Source organism: Panthera uncia (genome assembly GCF_023721935.1).
Source record: "Panthera uncia isolate 11264 chromosome E2 unlocalized genomic scaffold, Puncia_PCG_1.0 HiC_scaffold_19, whole genome shotgun sequence".
Classification (NCBI taxonomy): Eukaryota; Metazoa; Chordata; class Mammalia; order Carnivora; family Felidae; genus Panthera; species Panthera uncia.
Window position 1 is genome coordinate 10,448,282 of NW_026057588.1, and position 18,532 is coordinate 10,466,813.

General features: G+C 57.3%; 2 protein-coding genes across 4 annotated transcripts in view; one reads left to right on the forward strand and one right to left on the reverse strand.

Annotated features, from left to right (window-relative positions):
• POLR1G (RNA polymerase I subunit G) overlaps positions 1–733 on the reverse strand; it is a 2,557-nt gene extending 1,824 nt beyond the window's left edge. Inside the window, exons 1-2 of the mRNA XM_049621185.1 lie at positions 652–733; positions 144–285 (exon numbers count right to left, since the gene is read on the reverse strand). Coding sequence (XP_049477142.1) covers positions 144–285; positions 652–673 — 164 coding nt within the window. The 5' untranslated portion in view covers positions 674–733. The remainder of the gene's footprint in view (positions 1–143; positions 286–651) is intronic.
• On the forward strand, positions 733–17,516 carry PPP1R13L (protein phosphatase 1 regulatory subunit 13 like). Of its 3 annotated transcripts, XM_049621161.1 has the most exons (15): positions 733–1,080; positions 2,194–2,474; positions 3,437–3,540; positions 6,639–6,715; positions 6,822–6,964; positions 7,342–7,855; positions 7,945–8,043; positions 8,140–8,231; positions 8,540–9,026; positions 10,176–10,639; positions 13,648–13,779; positions 13,862–13,995; positions 14,116–14,282; positions 15,840–16,039; positions 17,066–17,516. In XM_049621161.1, the coding sequence occupies exons 4-15, from the start codon at positions 6,661–6,663 to the stop codon at positions 17,102–17,104; spliced, it is 2,526 nt and encodes an 841-aa protein (XP_049477118.1). In that variant the 5' UTR covers positions 733–1,080; positions 2,194–2,474; positions 3,437–3,540; positions 6,639–6,660; the 3' UTR covers positions 17,105–17,516. The 3 variants fall into 3 exon arrangements, with proteins under 3 accessions (XP_049477118.1, XP_049477117.1, XP_049477119.1); XM_049621160.1 differs by having other exon boundaries at positions 733–2,474; XM_049621162.1 differs by lacking the exon at positions 3,437–3,540 and having other exon boundaries at positions 733–2,474.
• The last annotated feature ends 1,016 nt before the right edge of the window (positions 17,517–18,532 follow it).

Here is an 18,532-nt window from a genome sequence, read left to right on the forward strand (position 1 = left end):
GCGTGAAACGGGGGGGGGGGGGGGGGGGGGGGAAGAGCTGAAAACCGCGTTTCTGGAAGCCTAAGAAAAGCCCCTCTAAACTTCCCCCAAGTTCAGCCACTAGGATGGAGCATATTCCCAGGAGGTGGCCTGGGACCACTCACCAGTCTGGGGCGAAGTCTACAGGGGCCTGGATAAGCCACAGTTCCGTATCTGGGTCTGTTAACACTTCCAAAGAGAAACGGGTGGGCTCTGAGGTTGGGGACGTCGCGGTAAAGTTGGGGGGGCAAGAGAACTGAGCAGCACCTGCAGAAGGGGAAATGGGGGTCTGCTGACACTTCCCGTGAATCCAATTCTCCAGGGCGCCTAGGGGGCCCACTGGCCCCAGCCTCTTGAGCGCCTCAACCCCTCACCCGGTCTCTTCTCTGCCTGCTCCCCAGAGGCATCCCTGTCTCCACCGATCCAATCCCGGGGGGCGCCCTTCGCTCCACCGGTAGTTTCCCCCACCCCGTACGCTCCCTCGGTCTGAAGTCCCTTCCTCGCGGGCGATACACTCTCCACAGGTCCTGTCTCGAGGATGTCCCTTTTTCCGTCCGAACGCTCCTGGGCGCCCCTTTCTCCTCCCGGCGGCCAACTCTCCGCACCCCGTCGGCCCGCCCTGATGCAACTCACCGCCGGACGGGGTCCCCGCCATCCCCGGACCCGTGCCTCCCTCAGACCCAGCCGCCGGAGCCTCAGGAGCTCCGTGGACGACCACGTGGAACCAGAGGGGCGGGGCCTCGTCCGGGAGCGTCCATGTGGCGCGGGAGCGCGGGGGTGTCGCTCGGAGTACGCTCTCTCTACGAGCAGAACTGGGGGGAGTTTCCGCTTGCGCAGAGCAGACAGCCGAGGAAGACGTTCTTTTCCCGAAAATCTGCTCCCGAAAACAGCTGCTTGGCTCCTGGGCGGGAGTTAGCGCCTCATCAGGTCTCGGCGCATATCCCCCTCCATGTCTCGGACTTTAATTGCGCCAACGTCGCCTTAAAGGGGCAGCCACATTGGTAGCTTCTAACTCTTAAAGAGACAGGAAGGTCGATTGGTCTGAGATTCTTAAAGAGACAGGTAAGAGTGTAGGTTGGCAGGGCTGTGCTTTCAGTGTCACAATCCCTTCTTGGGAGGCCCAGATGCCTGGGAAATTCGGAACTTGAGTGGGACAGGTGGGAAAATGGAGAAATGGTGTAATTCCAACGGAGGGCGTTGAAGTACCAGCCAGGGGCGGGGCTTCTGGACTCCTAGGGCGCGGGAAACCTAGAGGGAGGAGCCTGTGGGCTCCGAGGCGGGGCTTCCAGACGAGCTAATCACGCGTGGGGCGGTGCGGACTAAAGGGCGGGGTTTGTGGATCAAATGAGACATATAGATGCCCCCGAGAATTTAGTCTAGTGCGTGGGGGACCTTCCTGTAAGGCTCTGAGGAAGAGAGAGGGAGTAGAAGGCTTGAGCAGCGCCCTTTCTCTGCCGGGGGGCGCGTGTAAACAGAGGCACGCGGCCGCGGATTTGGGGGTCGCATCCACGCCCCTTTCCACAGGGACCACACCGCTTGGGGCGGCGGGCGGAGCCGCGGGACGGCGGCTAGACAGGGTGACCCGACTGCATTCCTGGCCAGTGTGTCAGAGCCACTTCCCGCCCCCTCTGCCGTGATTTCGGATCCTATTCCACAATTGGGGCGTCCCTCCTTCTCTGGGTGTGAGCGGCTTCTCAGAGCGGAGGGAGGGTCAGGGGAAGGGAACGCGTTCCCTCAGCCCGGGATCACCAGACAGTTTCCCCAGCGTGGGCGAGACTCCGGGACTGCGGGCTCGGGACTACAATTCCCAGAGGGCGCAAGGAGGGGAGACGCCCGATGTCCATCGTGGAAGCTGCTGGGGATTGTAGTCCCAGCCTAAGACTTTGGACTCTTGCTAGGAAATTGTATAAAGATCCAACCCATCCTTTTTACCGACGGGGAGATTGAGATTCAGAGACTCGAGGGGATACTGATTTAGCGAGGGTGTCTTCTCGACTTAGGGGCGGGGCATGTGAGTCTCCCCCAACCTCTAACCTTCTAACCCTTTAGTGGCGTCCAAATCTTCTTTCTAGGAGGGGGAAACTAAGCCTGGAGGGGTGGGACAGGGACTCAGGAGTCTGCCTCCTACAGCCCCGGCGAGATTAAAGTCTGAATTCTATCTGCGTGGCCACATAGACCTCGGCTTCTGGACCTCGCCCTTCCTGTCTGTGAAATGGACTTTGGGTGATTCCCAATGGGAACGTCTCCAGAAGTCGGCCTACTGCCCCTGCAGGACTACAAGTCCCAAGGTGCTCGAGGCGACCCCTACTCCCCCTCCTCTCTGGGACCCGCCTCCCGTCTGCCGGAGTCACGTCGTCTAACCTGTTCCCGGAGCCTGCCCCGCCCCGTCCTCCGCTCCCCGCAGCCGGAGCCGGAGCCGGAGGAAGTCCCCCGGTGCCAGGATTTGCCCCGGATCCGTGAGTTCCACCCACCCCTGGGGTCCAGCGGCTCGGGGGGAGCCCGACACCGCGTCCCTGGGAGGACTGGGAGGGGACTCGGACACCGATTCCCAGGGCGGAATTGGGCGTTCGCAGATGCCAGGGTCCTTCGAAGGAAAGAACTCATATTCACTGGGCAGAAGCAAAGGGGACCCTGATGCCTGAGTTCTTGGGGTGGAGGGCTCGGACGCCGTGGTCCTGGGGGGACGCTGGAGCTGGGACTCCCGAGTTCCACGAATTGGGCGCTCTCGAAAGCCTGAGTCTTTGAGTAAAATTGGAGTATCAGATCCCTGAGTCTTGGGCAGCAATGACAAGACTCGGACTTCTGGACCCTGGAAAGGGCGGCCATCCCTGCCGCCCTCCAGCTGCCTTCTCGACCAAGCCTCTAGGTCTCAAGGTGGAATTAGGAGTGGGATGGGGATAGTGGAACTCGGGTCCCTGGAATGTAGCAGGACAAGCCCCCGAGGTCCCCCTGGAGGCTAGGTTCCGGCGCTCCCTACACTTTCCGGCTCTGGGGTGGGGGCGAGGAGGGGAACCGAGGCAGCTCTCCAACCTCTGTGGGGCTGCGACATCGCCAACATATCATTAACCGGGGCGTCAGACCTGCCTAACCAGAGGAGGGACCTCCACCCCAGGGCGCCCCCTGGTGGGAGCGGAATCCTCCCATTACCCCACGGAGGTGGGAAATAACTTGGGGTTTGCAGAGGGGGTTCTGGAACCCAGGGCCGAATTCCAGAAGGTAGGATTGGATTCTGGGAGGCTTGCATGCCTGGGCCCTACGCAGTCATTGCACAGAGGGGACAGGGGTAAACTGAGGCTAAGAAGTCACACAGGTAGCAGAGTTGATAGGAGTTTGGCTTCCTCCTCTTTCTGCAGCCTGTCTGGGAGACGGGATTCCATTCATTCCCACCAGATTTTCTGACTAACCTTCTCTCTCCTAGGGCTCCTCGCCCTGACCCTGAGGTGAGAAATGTCACCTCCACCCCCATCTGTCTGACCTGAGGTTGTGTGGGAGATAAGCGAGGGATAGAGGCTAATTCTGGAGGTGTGTGTCTGTCCTTGAAGCTGGGGGAGGGCAGGGACCTTCACCTCCCTCTGTCTCCCCCCTCTCTCCGCCCCCATGAGTCATGTGATGGGATTAAACAAGGGGGTGGGGGAGGAAGGGGGTTCTGATGAGAGAGGGAAGAACTTCCTAATGTCTGGGCTTGAAGGGCATTTGGTGATAGCCTGAGATGAAATTAAAAATAATAACCGTGGCTGCCAAGACAGAGCTCCCTGTGAGCCAGGCTCAGCGCTGATAGGTAGATGGGATGGTCCCCATTGTCTACAGAAGTTTCGGGCAACTGCCCAAAGGTGCTTACTGACTCCACCCCAGGGAATGACTCCTCTCTACTCCACTGGGGAAACTAAGGCTGGAGAGCAGGCATAGCCCACATCCTGGACTTTTGCCACCTTCTCTCTGGAATCTTCTCTCTCCCCATGCACCTCTGCCTAGATTACTGGGGATGACCACTAGCCAGAACTCACTAGTGACCGGAGAGGATTGAGGGCGTAGGAAGTCGAGACTCCAGAGGTCAAAACTCATGGCTTTTAGAAAGAGCCGAAAGGGCTCTCTTGTTGGGAGGGGGGAAAAAAAAACCCAACAGATTACTCTCCGTCTTGAGCCCTCACTGTGTGCCAGATCCTATGTTATCTTAATGAACAGCCATGAAAAGTCCCTAATTAAGAATCCTATATGTGTGAACTTTATTTGGTGCCTGCATTGTTCTAAACACTGTGCCTAAATTATGTCACTCAAACCTCACACCCTTTTGAGGTGAAGGTATTAATTCCCCCATTATACACACGAGGTAACTGAGGCACAGAATATAACTAGCCCAGGGTAGAGACTTAGAGAGGGGAAAACCAAGTCCTAGAGAGGGTGGGGCCTCTCCCGGCGACAGTCAGTCCGGACGGAAATGTAGGATTTCAAGTAGGGTATTCCCAGCCTAGCCTGGCGCTCTGACTTGGTTCCCACTGCGGATGATTCCTCCAGGAAGCCCCCCGAGATCCTTAACCGCGAAGAACTTGGCTTGGCCGCGTGCACGAGGGCGGGGGAAAGGAGAGTTAGGGGTGGGAGGGGAGGGGAGGGGAGGAGTGGGAGTTGGGGTTAGAGGGTATCCTGGGGTGGATTGGAGTCCGCAGGAGGGGGAGCCGGGAGGTGGAAGTGGAGGGCAGGGACCTGGGAGCAGAGGCGCGGCCTGTACCGCCCTCGCGCCCCGCCCGCTCCCTCCCTCGCCCCCCACGCCTCGCCTGTCGCGGGAGGTGAGGCACCTGCCCGGGCCCGCAGCGCATTCCCGGGGTCTGAGCTCACTCGCTGTCCGCCTGCCCCGCCAGGTTCGGGCCGTGACCCAGAGCGCCCCCTGGCGGCCCGGACAACCCCTCTGCCCGCTCCAGCCCCGCGAGGGCCCCACGCCCAGCCTTGGCATTTCCTTAGAGCCAGAGGCTGTCAAGCATGGGATCTGAGAGCCTTAGAAATGTGGGAGTCCTGAAACCCCCAGAAGAACCTCTCACTGCCAGAATGCGCGCACTGGAGGCCGCATGGAGTTGTCCGTTTTTATATTTTAACAGACAAGAGCGTTTTCACGTGTGTCTGAGATTCTAAGGGCCCTGAGTTCTGATTCCTGTGGTTTCTACTTTCTGAGGCCTGAGTTCCCAGAGCCTTGATTCCTCTTGCGATCTCTGGCCACTTGGATCCTCACAATTGTTCTCTCTACCGTGCATTCAGCTAGACTTTCAGGACAGTGGAATCCTGGGATAGAGAGACCACAGTGCAGGAAGATGGAGACATCTAGGCTAGCAACACTGGAGAATTCTAGAATGTTCCAAAGATGGAATCTTGGACTCAGGACTTTCAGACAGTAGACTTTCAAGCTGAGAGTTTTAGGCTCTGTAGAGCTTTAATTGCAGTCTCAAGGTCCTACCATTTCAGAATCTAGGCCTCTGAGAGATTGAAGAGGCCTCTGAGAATAGCTGATTGGCCTCCTCCTCCCACCGTTGGGGAAACTGAGGCCCGGGGAGTGGAAGGGACTTGTTGCCCAAAGTCACATGCTCCCAGCACACCCAGATGAACCACCAGCCCCAACAGGTTCTGTTCCGAGGCTTCCCAGAGGCCAGAATCAGCGTGCCCCAGCCTGCCCTGCTTCCCACGCCTGCACCTCCAAAGCTAAGGGGTTGGTGCAGACAGGGGAGGTGGCAAAGCTGGTGGGGCGTGGTGGCTACCATGGGGATGGTCCTGGCTTGACCGGTTCCTCTGAACCCGTGACCACAGCAGCCCAGCCACCTCCCTATTCTTCCTGTTAACCCTGGGTCCCTGTGAACAAGGTCTACTCTGGGGAGAGGAAGCTGAGTTGGTCCCTGCCCTGTGGGGGACTCTTCCTGTCTGGTCGAGAGGACCCAGACTCACAAGTTAGGTGCAGGTGTGAAACCTAGTACTGCCGAGTGATGTTGAACAAATGTTTCGGAGCCCCACTTTCTGGCCTGCTACACTGATCGTGACCGTCAAGTGAGGGTGCAAAGCACTCAGCTCAGTTCTCCCAGGCGGTGGCCCCTCGACAAATAGTTGTTATTTCATTTCATTATGCCCTCGAGCCACTACACAGGCCCTGGCACACACCGTAGGTGATCGGTAGGTGATCGGTAGATAATTGATGAAGGAGTGATTCAACTCTCATTAGGACTGAGATAGAGAGGTGGACGGTGAACTCTGCCCCGAGACTTCCAGGAAGATTTTAACGTTTTTATTTACTTTTGAGACCGAGAGAGAGACAGAGCATGAACGGGGGAGGGTCAGAGAGAGAGGGAGACACAGAATCCGAAACAGGCTCCAGGCCCTGAGCTGTCAGCACAGAGCCCGACGCCGGGCTCGAACTCACGGACCGTGAGATCATGACCTGAGCCGAAGTCGGAAGCTTAACCGACTGAGCCACCCAGGCGCCCCCAGGAAGATTGGAAGGAGTTGGCATTTCCCAGCCAGGGAAGCGGAGGGGTATAGCGCTTCCAGTGGAAAAAATTAGGAGAGTAAAGGTGCCGTCCCGCTCCTCAAGGACCCCTGGCTCCCTGCGGGCGGGGTCTGAGAAGGCTCTCTCCTCACACCCCACGCAGGCGCCCCGCTTCGGCCGGCACCATGGACAGCGAGGCATTCCAGAGCACCAGGGACCTTCTGGACCTGAACTTCCAGTGTGAGCTGGGGTAGGGGGCGGGGCTTGCCCGCAAGGGGCCCTCCAGGGTAGAGGCGGGGCTCTGCCCGCAAGACCCGGGTCCTTACCGCCCTTCCCTCCTGCCCAGCGCTGGCCATGAGACACATGGACCTCAAACAGATGGAGCTGGACACGGCGGCGGCCAAGGTGGATGAACTGACCAAACAGTTGGAGTCGCTGTGGTCAGACTCGCCGACGCCTGTCGGCTCACAGGGGGGAGCCCCCTCTAGGGTGAGCCTCTTCGCCTTGGTCCCCACCTTGGCCCCCAAAGCCAGCTTCTTTCTGCCTGGAGTTCTGTCCCATAGGATTATAGAGTCTGTGGGCTATTTAAGGGCACCGGAAGGCGGGGACCAGTAGAAATGGACATCTAACAGGACCCTCGGAAGAACAGGGCCTTTTTCTAAGCGGCAGAAAGGCACTGTATGGGCTAGCCTCGGCCCCAATTTCAGGGCTGTCTCACCAGTACCCCTCACCAGGGCTCCCGGTGCCTGAATCTCCAGCGCCGGTCTAACTCCCCCGCGTGAATTTTCGATGACCTCTTTTGATCTTCTACTAACCCCCTCGACTAATGTCTCCTTTGCCCCCTCAATGTGCGGGCCTCCCTACAGCTGTCCCGGTACAGCTCCAGCCCGGTCCCCGAGCACTTTAGCAGCCGTGGGTCTCCCCGGAAGGCGGCCAGCGACGGCGCAGACACCTCCTCTTTCGGACGCTCCGAGAACGCCCCGGCTTTGCTCCCCTACAGCCCGCTGTCCCCTAAAGGCCGGCCTTCGTCACCGCGCACCCCGCTCTACCTGCAGCCGGATGCCTACGGCAGCCTGGACCGCGCGCCCTCGCCCCGGCCCCGCGCCTTCGATGGCGCAGGCGGCCCCCTCGGCCGTGCGCCCTCCCCGCGGCCCGGATCGGGCCCGCTCCGCCAGCAGGGTCCCCCCACGACCTTCGACTTTCTGGGCCGCACCGGCTCCCCGCGTGGCAGCCCCCTGGCCGAAGGGCCCCAGGCCTTCTTCCCTGAGCGCGGGCCCTCGCCACGCCCCCAGACCTCAGCCTACGATGCGCCTGTAGCTTTTGGGAGCCCCCTACTGGGCGCGGGCGGCAGCGCTTTCGCCCCGCCTCTGCGCGCTCAAGGTGAACCAGGGGCCCTATTTGGGGGATGGGAGGGACGCGGGCCTGGGACCAGCCTCCCGCCACATCCCCCATTTGCAACTTCTCCCTAGACGACTTGACGCTGCGCCGGCGGCCCCCCAAAGCCTGGAATGAGTCTGACCTGGACGTGGCGTACGAGAAGAAGCCTTCGCAGACAGCGAGCTATGAACGTGAGTGGTGGGAGGCCAGAGGAGCGGGGGAGGGGGGGGAGGGGGAAGGGAGGGCGGAGAGGTGTCCCCCAGACCCTAATGACTCCCGCCTTGCAGGCCTGGACGTCTTCTCGCGGCCTGCTTCGCCAGGCCTGCAGCTGTTACCCTGGAGAGAAAGCAGCCTGGACGGGCTGGGGGCCACCAGCAAGGTGAGAGGCTGCCGGGGAGGGGGCTAGTGGGCAGGGGCCAGGAATGAGGCTAGGACCAGCTCCCACTCCCGGCTGCACCCCCCAGTTTCCGTGCCTTCCACCCTAAGCTCTTCCTTCTTCATCCTGGATTTCTGCCCCTCTCCCTGACCCTCTCTTTCCCTCACCCCCTCTGCCTTCCCTCCCCTTCTCTCCCTTCTGACCTTCTACCCTTACCTCCCTCCCCCTTCTGCCTCCTCCTTTATCATTCTTTGTCCCTAACTTCCTCCCACCTGAGCCCCTTCTTTCCTCCTTGCCTCTTTCTCCCCCAGGACAACCTCACCAGTGCCACTCTGCCCCGAAACTACAAGGTCTCCCCTCTGGCCAACGACCGGCGTTCCGATGTGGGCGGCTACCGCAGATCCCTGGGCTCCGCGGGGCCATCAGGCACTTTGCCCCGCAGCTGGCAGCCTGTTAGCCGCATCCCCATGCCTCCTTCCAGCCCCCAGCCCCGCAGTTCCCCGCGCCAGCGTCCCATCCCCCTCAGCATGATATTCAAGCTGCAGAATGCCTTTTGGGAGCACGGGGCCAGCAGGGCCATGCTCCCGGGCTCCCCCATCTTCTCCCGAGCACCCCCGCCTAAGCTGCCTCCCCAGCCCCAGGTGCCCCTTCAGCCCCAGCCTCCCCCCCAGCCCCAGCCCCAGCCTCTGCCCCAGCCCCAGCCCCAGCCCCAGCCTCAGCCCCAGCCTCAGCCCCAGACTCAGCCCCCCGCCCCAGCCCCCCAACCTCCCCAACAAACTTGGGCCCCTGTGAGTGAAGGTGAGTCAACAGTGGGGGGGGCCCAGAGGGCTGGTTAGAGGGAGGACACTTGGCTGAAGACCAGAACAGCTGGGGGAGACATCACAGCCAAACACCCGTTTCCGGACATTGTCCCTACAGAGAGCTAGGCTACAGGAGCTTGGGAATTTGCTCGGGAGCTAGGGACAGCACAGTGGTTAAGCATGGACCCTGGAATCCGACTGCCTGGCTCTGTGCTGTGTGACCTCGGGCAAGTCACTTAACCTCTCTGGACCTCAATTTCCTTGAGTGTAAAAGGTGATAGAGCCCATCTCACTCAGATATGGTATTAGATTATTTAATCCGTATAAAGTCATTAAAATAGGGCCTGATGTATAGGAAGTTCTCGATAGCTATTATATTATAATCATTAACGTGTGTGTGTGTGTGTGTGTGTGTGTGTGTGTGTGACTAGCACAGAGCCTAGAGTGAAAGCGAAATGGGTTTAGAGCTCCTTTCCACCACGGACTTGCTGTATGACTCAGGATACATTAGCTAACCTATCCGAGCTTCTGTTTTGTCATCTGTGAAGACAGATTAATGGTCTCTACCTCGTAGATTGTGATGGGCGTTCAGTGGAGTAATGTGTGTATGGAGTGATCGTTACTATTTCTACCTGCTCTAGACGCTCTGATAGAGAGGGATCAGACCAAGAAGAGACCATCAAGCGCCAGGATTGAGTATTCTGCCTGAGAGGGTAGGCGAGGAAGGTCTTAGAATCTTCGAAAGTCAAATCTATCACGATGGCAGGGGCACACGATTCAGAAGTCAGAGAGCACTGAGTTCAAATCCCAAGCATGTGGCTTTGGGCAACTGACCACCCCCTCTGAGGCTCAGCTTCTCTTTCTGTAAATAAGAAGATGATAGTAATACCTACCTCACAAAGTAGTGGTGAGAATTCAGTAAGGCAGGCGCGGAAAGCACCAGGCGCGTGCTAAGCACTCGACACGTGGGAGATGTCACAATTGGATGGTATTCGCCGCTCATGGAAAGTAGCCCAGAGACAGCAAGGAACTGCCCCGGGGTCACACAGCAAATCAGATGCTGGCTGCAGGTCCTGGAGGTTGTGGGGAGGGCGTCTTGGGGTTCTCCCAGGGATTCACCCTCTGATGGGCTTCTTGTTCCTTCTAGGCTCTCCCAAACCTCCCCCTGAGCTGGAGCCGGAGCCGGACCTGGAAGGGCTGCTGACGCCAGTGCTGGAGGCCGGGGACGCAGATGAAGGCGCTGTAACTCGGCCCCTCAGCCCCACGAGGCTGCAGCCAGCACTGCCACCCGAGGCACAGTCGGTGCCCGAGCTAGAGGAGGTGGCCCGGGTGCTGGCAGAGATACCCCGGCCCCTCAAACGCAGGGGCTCCATGGAGCAGAGCCCAGCTGTGGCCCTGCCCCCCACCCACAAGAAACAATACCAGCAGATCATCAGCCGCCTCTTCCATCGCCACGGGGGGCCCGGGGGGCCCGGGGGGCCTGAGCCCGACCTGTCCCCCATCACTGAGGCGTCCGAGGCCAGGGCAGGGCCCCCTGCTCCTGCCCCACCAGCTCCCGTACCACCCCCCGCCCTGCCCCAGCTCAGCCCATCAGACCAGCTACAGAGCATGGTAAGTAACACAGGAGGAAACAGGGGTATGTTAGCACAGGGAAGCGCCCTTTCCCTTTTAGGGCAGAACCTGGACGTGGCACACATCACATCTGCCTCTTCCAACTGGCCAGGAACCCAGGTGCAAGGGAGGCTGGGAAATGTAGTCTTTAATCTAGGCGCGCCTGCGTTTTGATGACAGGGAGGACGTATACGGGGAGGCATTCGGAAGCCTTGGCCACACAGAGACTTTCTCTGCTCCTCTCCAATAACCTGCCCCCCCGAGGGCATCCCTTCGGGAATCTTGGGAGTCTTACAACCTGGAAATGAGTGTATCTTGGCACAACAGCGGGTCTATTCCGGGACCTGAAAAGCCTGCCTGAATCAAAGTATTCCCCGTTTCTCTCCCCGGTTGCTGCACAGGCTCATGTCTGCATTCTCTGGGGATCCGCTCTCTCCTCTCAGACCTCAGCAAGCCTGTGCCATGGCTAGAAATGCGCCCCCGCCCAAGACCCCAAATGACCTCTGAGTTCAAGCCCATGGTGTCCTCGGACGCCACTCAGAGCTTCTTTCATTCAAAACTGCAAGAGCAAGTCTCTGGTCCCTGAGGCTGTGGGTGTCGTGATTAAGTTCATCAGCTGCAGAGCTGGGCTGCCTGGGTTCAAATCCCAGCTCCACGGCATTTATCAGCTGTGCAACCTGAGGCAAGATACTTAGCCTCTCTGGACCTCAGTTTCTTCATCTGTAAAATGGCGGGGTCGGGGGGGGGGTGGGCGCGGAGAATAACCACAGGGTCGCTGTAAGGATTAAGCACGTAGTGCTTAGAATAGTGCCTGGCACTTAACTGGTAACTACTATTATCATTGTTAGCTTTTGACCGGGGGATGGATGGTCTCCTGCTGAATTTGGTCCAGTCCCTGCATCTTGGCTTGGGGTGGGCGGGTGTAGTCACATAGAACAGTCCTGTTCTCTCAGTGTGGATGGACGGAGAGAGGGGAACGATTCCCGGAGAAGAAGCAGGGACCGGATAGACACCCCAAAATGCCTATTCCCAAGCCCCCCTGGGGGCGGAGCCAAGATTCAGGATCTTGAAATCAAGAATGGAAGAATGACAACATCTTGAAATGACCTCATCATAGAATCACAAAGTCTTGGCCACAGAGAGACCTGAAAACTCACAGAATTCAAGAGTTAAATCTTGTTATCAGTCTCAGAACAGTGAAATTTCAGAACCCTCGGGCACTGAAGTTTTGAAGAACAGGATCTTAGAATTTAAGTCAGTAACACACCAGGAAATCACAGATTAGTGCACGAATACGCTGTAATACAGAATTATATATTTTTTTAAGATTTTATTATTTTATTTTATTTTTCATTAATTTTTTTGGTAATGTTTATTTTAGAGAGACAGAGAGACAGAGCATGAGCAGGGAAGGGGCAGAGAGAGAGAGGGAGACACAGGATCCGAAGCGGGCTCCAGGCTTTGAGCTGTCAGCACAGAGCCCGACGCAGGGCTTGAACTCACGAACCGTGAGATCATGACCTGAGCCAAAGTCATGCGCTTAACCGACTGAGCCACCCAGGAGCCCCTTTTTATTTTATTTTTATTTTATTTTATTTTATTTTATTTTATTTTATTTTATTTTATTTTATTTTAAAGAGGGGGTAGGAAAGGGGCAGAGGGAGAGAGAGAATCTCAAGCAATCTCCACGCCCAGCACAGAGCCTGATGTGGGATTCGAACCCACAACTCTGGGATCATGACGCTAGCTGAAATCAAGAGTCAGATGCTCAACCAACTGAGCCACCCAGGTGCCCCAAAGATTTTATTTTATTTTTTACATTTTTTAAATGTTTTATTTTTATTTTTGAGAGACAGAGTATGAGCAGGGGAGGGGCAGAGAGAGAGGGAGACAGAATTCGAAGCAGGCTTCAGGCTCTGAGCTGTCAGCACTGGGCCCCACTTGGGGCTCGAATTCACAAACTGTGACATCATGACCTGAGCTGAAGTCGGACACTTAACTGAGCCACCCAGGCACTTCCAAAGATTTTATTTTTTTAAGTAATCTCTACACCCAACATGGGGCTTGAACTCACAAACCCAAGATCAAGAGATGCATGGTTTACACACTGAGCCAAGCAGGTGCCTCCAGAATTATATTTTAAATGAATATTTTCCACTAGAAAGGAATACACAAACACCATACTAAGCAGGAGGAAATAGATAAAAGAATAAAGAGGCCAAAATCACAGCGGTCAGAGAGAACAAGGATTAACAGAGTATCTCCTTCCAATCTTTTGGAAGAAATTCTAAACTTAAAATATTAAAGTTCCCAATCATAGAATCTTGGGAATGTGACATCCTGGGTCTTCAGCAATTTGAAATGGCACAGCTTAGCATTCCTGGACTCAACATTGGAAATCTGACATATAGCTGCACATCAGAGAATTTTGGAAACCAGTGGCTCTTGGGATCTCCGAATTCCAGGATCTTGACATCATTGACATCAAAGACCAGAATCACAAATGCTATGTGCTCAGAATAAACGAATCTTGTAGGAGGACACTTGAACATCAAAAACAAGAAAGCAGAAGGAATAAGAGGATAAATATTCTAATTCCGAACATCCGGAATTAACACTGGGCAACCTGTTGTCCGTGCGTTTCACAGCATTTATGTTTTATAAAAGAAATAAGACTGCGGGTGGGTTGACTATCTGGCTTCTACAATCAACAACTCCATGGTCTCCCAGCTTCCTCTCAGTTCTCAGGGCCCAGGATTCCATAATCACCAGATTCCCTGACAATTGTAGGGAACCAGAGGCTGTAGAACTGAGGGATCCTACCCCCGCCCCGCCCCCACCCCGCCCTCTGGACTCAGGCTCTGTACCTCCCTGTCCTCCAATCCCAGCCTTCACCTCTGTCTAGTTGGACGACCTGGGGCAGCTACCGTCGTCTATTTTCCCCTTTGAGTAATGGGTATATTAACAAACTCTCCCAAGTCACTGAAGCCCCCCTCCCTGTCCCCCAGGAGACGCGCTCGGTGCTGCGGAAGGCGGGCTCCCCGCGCAAGGTCCGCCGCGCCCGCCTCAACCCGCTTGTGCTCCTGCTGGACGCCGCGCTGACCGGGGAGCTGGACGTGGTGCAGCAGGCAGTGAAGGAGGTGAGTGTTGCCGAAGTGCAGGGCCGGCGGGGTGGAGGCTGGGGGACGCGGGACTGAGTCTCTGCGTCCCCCGTCCGTCCAGATGAACGACCCGAGCCAGCCCAACGAGGAGGGCATCACGGCTCTGCACAACGCCATCTGCGGCGCCAACTACCCCATCGTGGACTTCCTCATCGCGGCTGGGGCCAACGTCAACTCCCCTGACAGCCACGGCTGGTGAGCCCAGACCCGCACGGGGCGGGAGGGGGGCAGGACGTCGCTGCGGGTTAACGCACCTGCAGGGGGCAGGGGGCGGGGGGCGCGTGCACGGCCTCTCACGCACGCCTCCCCACCTAGGACACCTTTGCACTGCGCCGCGTCCTGCAACGACACGGCGATCTGCACCGCGCTGGTGCAGCACGGCGCAGCAATCTTCGCCACCACGCTCAGCGACGGCGCCACGGCGATCGAGAAGTGCGACCCCTACCGCGAGGGTTACGCCGATTGCGCCACTTACCTGGCAGGTGCGAGGCAGCGCTGGGACGCCTCGGTGGGAGGAAGGGGGTCGTGGGGACTGGGCCACGCAGCTAGCAGTCGGGGAGGGGAAGGAGGCAGGCCGCCAATCACAGGAGAGAAGACGTGGGGGCTGCACCAATCAAGTGGCAGGATCGCAGCAGAAGGGCAGTGGGACGGACCACCTAGGGGTGGGGTGGGGGACAGGGCCTCCCACCGGGCAGGTGCAAGCTGGGTGTGTGGGGTGAGCAGACTGCGCCAACCTCGAGGGATGCGGGGACATGGGGACTCTGCCATGCAGGCTGGACCCCTGTGCGGATATGAGCGGTCTTGCAAATGGCACTGCTCACCTGCTTTCTCGCGTGCGGGCGTGGGCGGTTGGACGTTCCAACTATGCCATCTGCCCGGCATAGGGCTGAGCAGGTGAGCTGTGCTGCCAGTGGGAGATACAGTGCCACACAGCTGGCAGGTGAGCAAGCCATGGCTTCTGGGGAGGGGCTTGGGGACTCTTCCGTGTGTAGTGAGACGTGAGGCTTACCTCACGAGAGGGGCCACATCATCTAACGAGGTGACGGGAGGAAGTCGGTAGCAATGGCATGGGGGTGTGAATAGCCTCTGTACTGCACACCCGGGCAAACTGTATCATAGGGTGGGTTGGGGACATCGCAGAGTCGGCGTCAGGTAGGCTCTAGGACCTGGGGGTGGGACAGTACTTTTGAGAGGTGAGCCTCTACACGACAGCCTGCTGTCTGTGCCACCCGGCGGCAGAAAGTGGACAGGGGCCACGGGGCTTATGGTGAGCAAGGGCAGACGGGGAGTGCCCTGTCGTCGGGCCATTACACCTTTGGGCAGGTAGGTGGAGCCTATGAGATGTGAAGACCGTAGGCTCCGCCTGGGAGAGTTCGGGAGGGGAGGAGAAACTGGAACACAGTGGACTGAACCACTGGAGAGAGGGGGCATGCTGGACTGTACCATTAGGAAAGGGGGTTAAATTCTTGAGGGAAATTGTACCCCCTTAAGGGGGGGGGGGGGCAGAGGCGGGGGCGGGTGGGCTGTACCCTCGGGAGAAGTTATCGCATCCTCTTTGGAGACTTTGCCCCTCGGGGAGGGGGAAGCCATGTGGACTCGCCATCTGGAAAGGGGGAGATGGGACCACTTAAGGGGGAGGAAGGGAAAGGCTGTACCATCGGAAGGAGGGGTTGAGAAGAGAGACTGTAAACTTAAGTAGGGGAGGGGGGTGGTGCACGGACGACTGTACCTCTGGGAGGGACTTAACGATGTACAGGAGGGGTGGGGACCACTGATCTTGCCTTGGGGTTGGACACCCAGTTGGATGCACCCCGATGTTCTCGAATTTTAGAGAGTGCGGGGCCCTGGCGGCCGACTCCAGCTCAGGCGCCCGGCTCTAGGCGGGGAGACACAGCTTTGCAGGTGGCTCATCCCTCAGCTGGGGCGGCGCCAAATCCCAGGGACTTTCCCTGTCCTCGGCGTGTCTCGTGTCCCTGAGTGTCCTTGCCCCCCCCCCCCCTCCCCCGTGCGCTCACGATCCCTGCCGTTTTATGTTTCAGACGTGGAGCAGAGTATGGGGCTGCTGCACAACGGCGTCGTGTACGCCCTCTGGGACTACAGCGCCGAGTTCGGGGACGAGCTGTCCTTCCGGGAGGGCGAGTCTGTCACCGTGCTGCGCAGGGACGGGCCAGAGGAGACAGACTGGTGGTGGGCCTTGCTGCATGGCCAGGAGGGCTACGTACCTCGTAACTACTTCGGGGTGAGCCGGGAAGAGAGGTTGTGGGGGCCTCCTGGGGCTATTTGGGGGAAAGGGGTGATTTCCACGGGAAAAAGAGGGGCAAGAGGGACAGTCCATTATACCGGGGCGGGGGGGGGGGGGGGGGGGGGGGGGGCGGCGAGGGAGGTCAGAAGAACCCATTAGGGTTCGTGGGGAGACGAGGAAAAGCCCATTATAGTAACGCGAGAGGTAAAGAAAAGCCCCCTCCTCACGGCCTTTCGTGGGGGAACTCCCCAGCGCTGCCTTAGTAGCTTGAGCAGAACTCAATCAAATATTTTTATTATCATCCCTAATAATATTACTGGGAGGTAAGGAAGAATTTTTTGTTTTTCAGTTTTAATGTTTATTTATTTGTTTTGAGAGAGAGCGCAGGGGAGGGGCAGAGAGAGAGGGAGCGCGAGAGACTCCCAAGCCGGATTGCACTCTCACCAAGAGTCGGATGCCCAACCAACTGAGCCACCCAGGCGCCCCAAGGAAGAATGTATTTTAGCCAAGGGAAGGGGTGAAAAATACCCTGTTAGTAACGGGGGATGTTACAGACGCGTATGTTACTGGCCTGGGGGCGGGGCAGGTTTCCCTACGCCGCACTGGGCAGGGAGAGAAGACTCCATTAGTAAAACTATGGTAGGGTTGCGGGAGGTTCTAGTCAAGGGAGGAGACCAGGAAGATCCCATTATATTCCCAGGGGAGAAGATTCCTTTAATTGGGGGACAGGTGGAGGCGGGTCCCAACCAGACCCCATGGGGGCAGTAGGTGTTTCCTTCGTGGCCGAATGGAAAACTCCATTCCATTTCATCACCTGGGCGGCAGACCTAAGGCATCATCTGGTGCTTGGTCGTGACAGGGACCTCGGGGATTCTGAGGTGGTTTGGGAGATGCCGGAGTCCTCGGAAGGGAGGGGAGGGTGGAGACGGCCCACCTGTTTCGGGGGCGGGTGACTCCATTAAGTTTGGGGGTGGGACGAGGGAGTGAGAGTTCCTGGTGTCTAAAGATCCTGTCTTCCCTCAGCTCTTCCCCAGGGTGAAGACCCAGAGGAATAAGGTCTAGCTGGAGAGGAGGACGTTTCCAGGGGAGACAGGAGGAAGCGTCCCTGCCTTTGCTCCAGACCTGTCCCTCAGTAACTGCTGCCTCTCCTTGGGCCCCAAGCCCTACAGGGGTGGGGTCCTCACCTCCAGCTCTCTGCTTACCCGGAAGCCCAGGGGAGAAGGAGAACCTCAGCCTAGAAACTGTCATAGCCCTGGGAGGTCACGATGGGGCTGGGAATCATTGGAGGCAAGAGACACCCCCCTCCCCTCCATTTGTCAAATCAGATTCCGTCCCAAGTGCCTCCTATTCCTGCTGCCACCCCCTCCCACCCCCTCGACACAAGCCAACACCCCAGCCTAGGAGAGCCTGCGATGTGTCGCCTCCACTGGATTTCCCTGGGAGTCACCTCTGCCCCCACCTCCCCAGGGCTAGGAGAGACACCCTGGTCTCTACCCGGACCCCTGCCACCGCCTCTCCCCAGTCAAGTGCCGTCACACAGTGCTGGTTTTATAACCAGATGGGGAAGTTTTTCCTTATAAATAAAGGTAGTTTGCACAGGAATTGGCTCCTCTCTCTTCGGATCCCCTTCTGACTTAATAAGAGCTCATCATTGTTACTGTATTTTCACACCAGTATTCAGGTTGCCCCTTTCTAAGGGATTTCTCCCTCCTGTAAATCCAATCCTTCCTCCTCCAAGCACCCCTGGGTCTTTTGTCTGTTTTCTTTGGTGGGGGGCGGGGGCCTTTTTGGTGTTTGGGGGTTTTGTTTGTTTTGGTAGTGTCTTGCTCTTTCATATTTTGGATTCTTCCTTTATGTCTTTAACCATTTTAAGCTTAGTTATTTTATAATGTATGTTTGATAATACTATCATCTGAAGTTTGGAGCCATCTAGTTCTAGAATTTGCTGGGTCCCGCTTTGGATTCTGTGTCTCCCTCCCTCTCTGTCCCTCCCCCGCTCATGCTCTATCTCCTTTTCTCCCTCTTAAAAATAAATAAACATGAAAAAATAAATAAATTTTAAAAAAGGGGTGCCTGGGTGGCTCAGTCGGTTAAGCATCCAACTTCGGCTCAGGTCATGATCTCACGGTTCGTGGGTTCCAGCCCCACCTTGGGCTCTGTGCTGACAGCTCAGAGTCTGGAGCCTGCTTCGGATTCTGTGTCTCCCTCTCTCTCTGCCCCTCCCCCGCTTGCACTCTGTCTCTCTCTGTCTCTCAAAAATGAATAAACGTTAAAAAGTGTTTTTAATTAAATAAAAATTAAGGATTGCTTCTCAGTCACACTGGCCACTTTTCTCGTGCTCAGTAGCCGTGCGTGGCTGGTGCCTACCATTTTGGGCAGTGCAGATGGAGAACATTTTCATTATCCCAGAAAGTTCTCTCGGATACAGCTGATACACAGCATTTCTAGAAGCTCCATGGTGCCTCTTCGCAGTTAACCACAGTTGGGACT

Coding starts and splice junctions, on each gene's coding strand:
- PPP1R13L (XM_049621160.1), top strand. CDS start 6,661: ATGGACAGCGAGGCATTCCAGAGCACCAGGGACCTTCTGGACCTGAAC. Junction 8,232..8,539: donor GGCTGGGGGCCACCAGCAAG/GTGAGAGGCTGC, acceptor TTTCTCCCCCAG/GACAACCTCACCAGTGCCAC. Junction 9,027..10,175: donor TTGGGCCCCTGTGAGTGAAG/GTGAGTCAACAG, acceptor TGTTCCTTCTAG/GCTCTCCCAAACCTCCCCCT.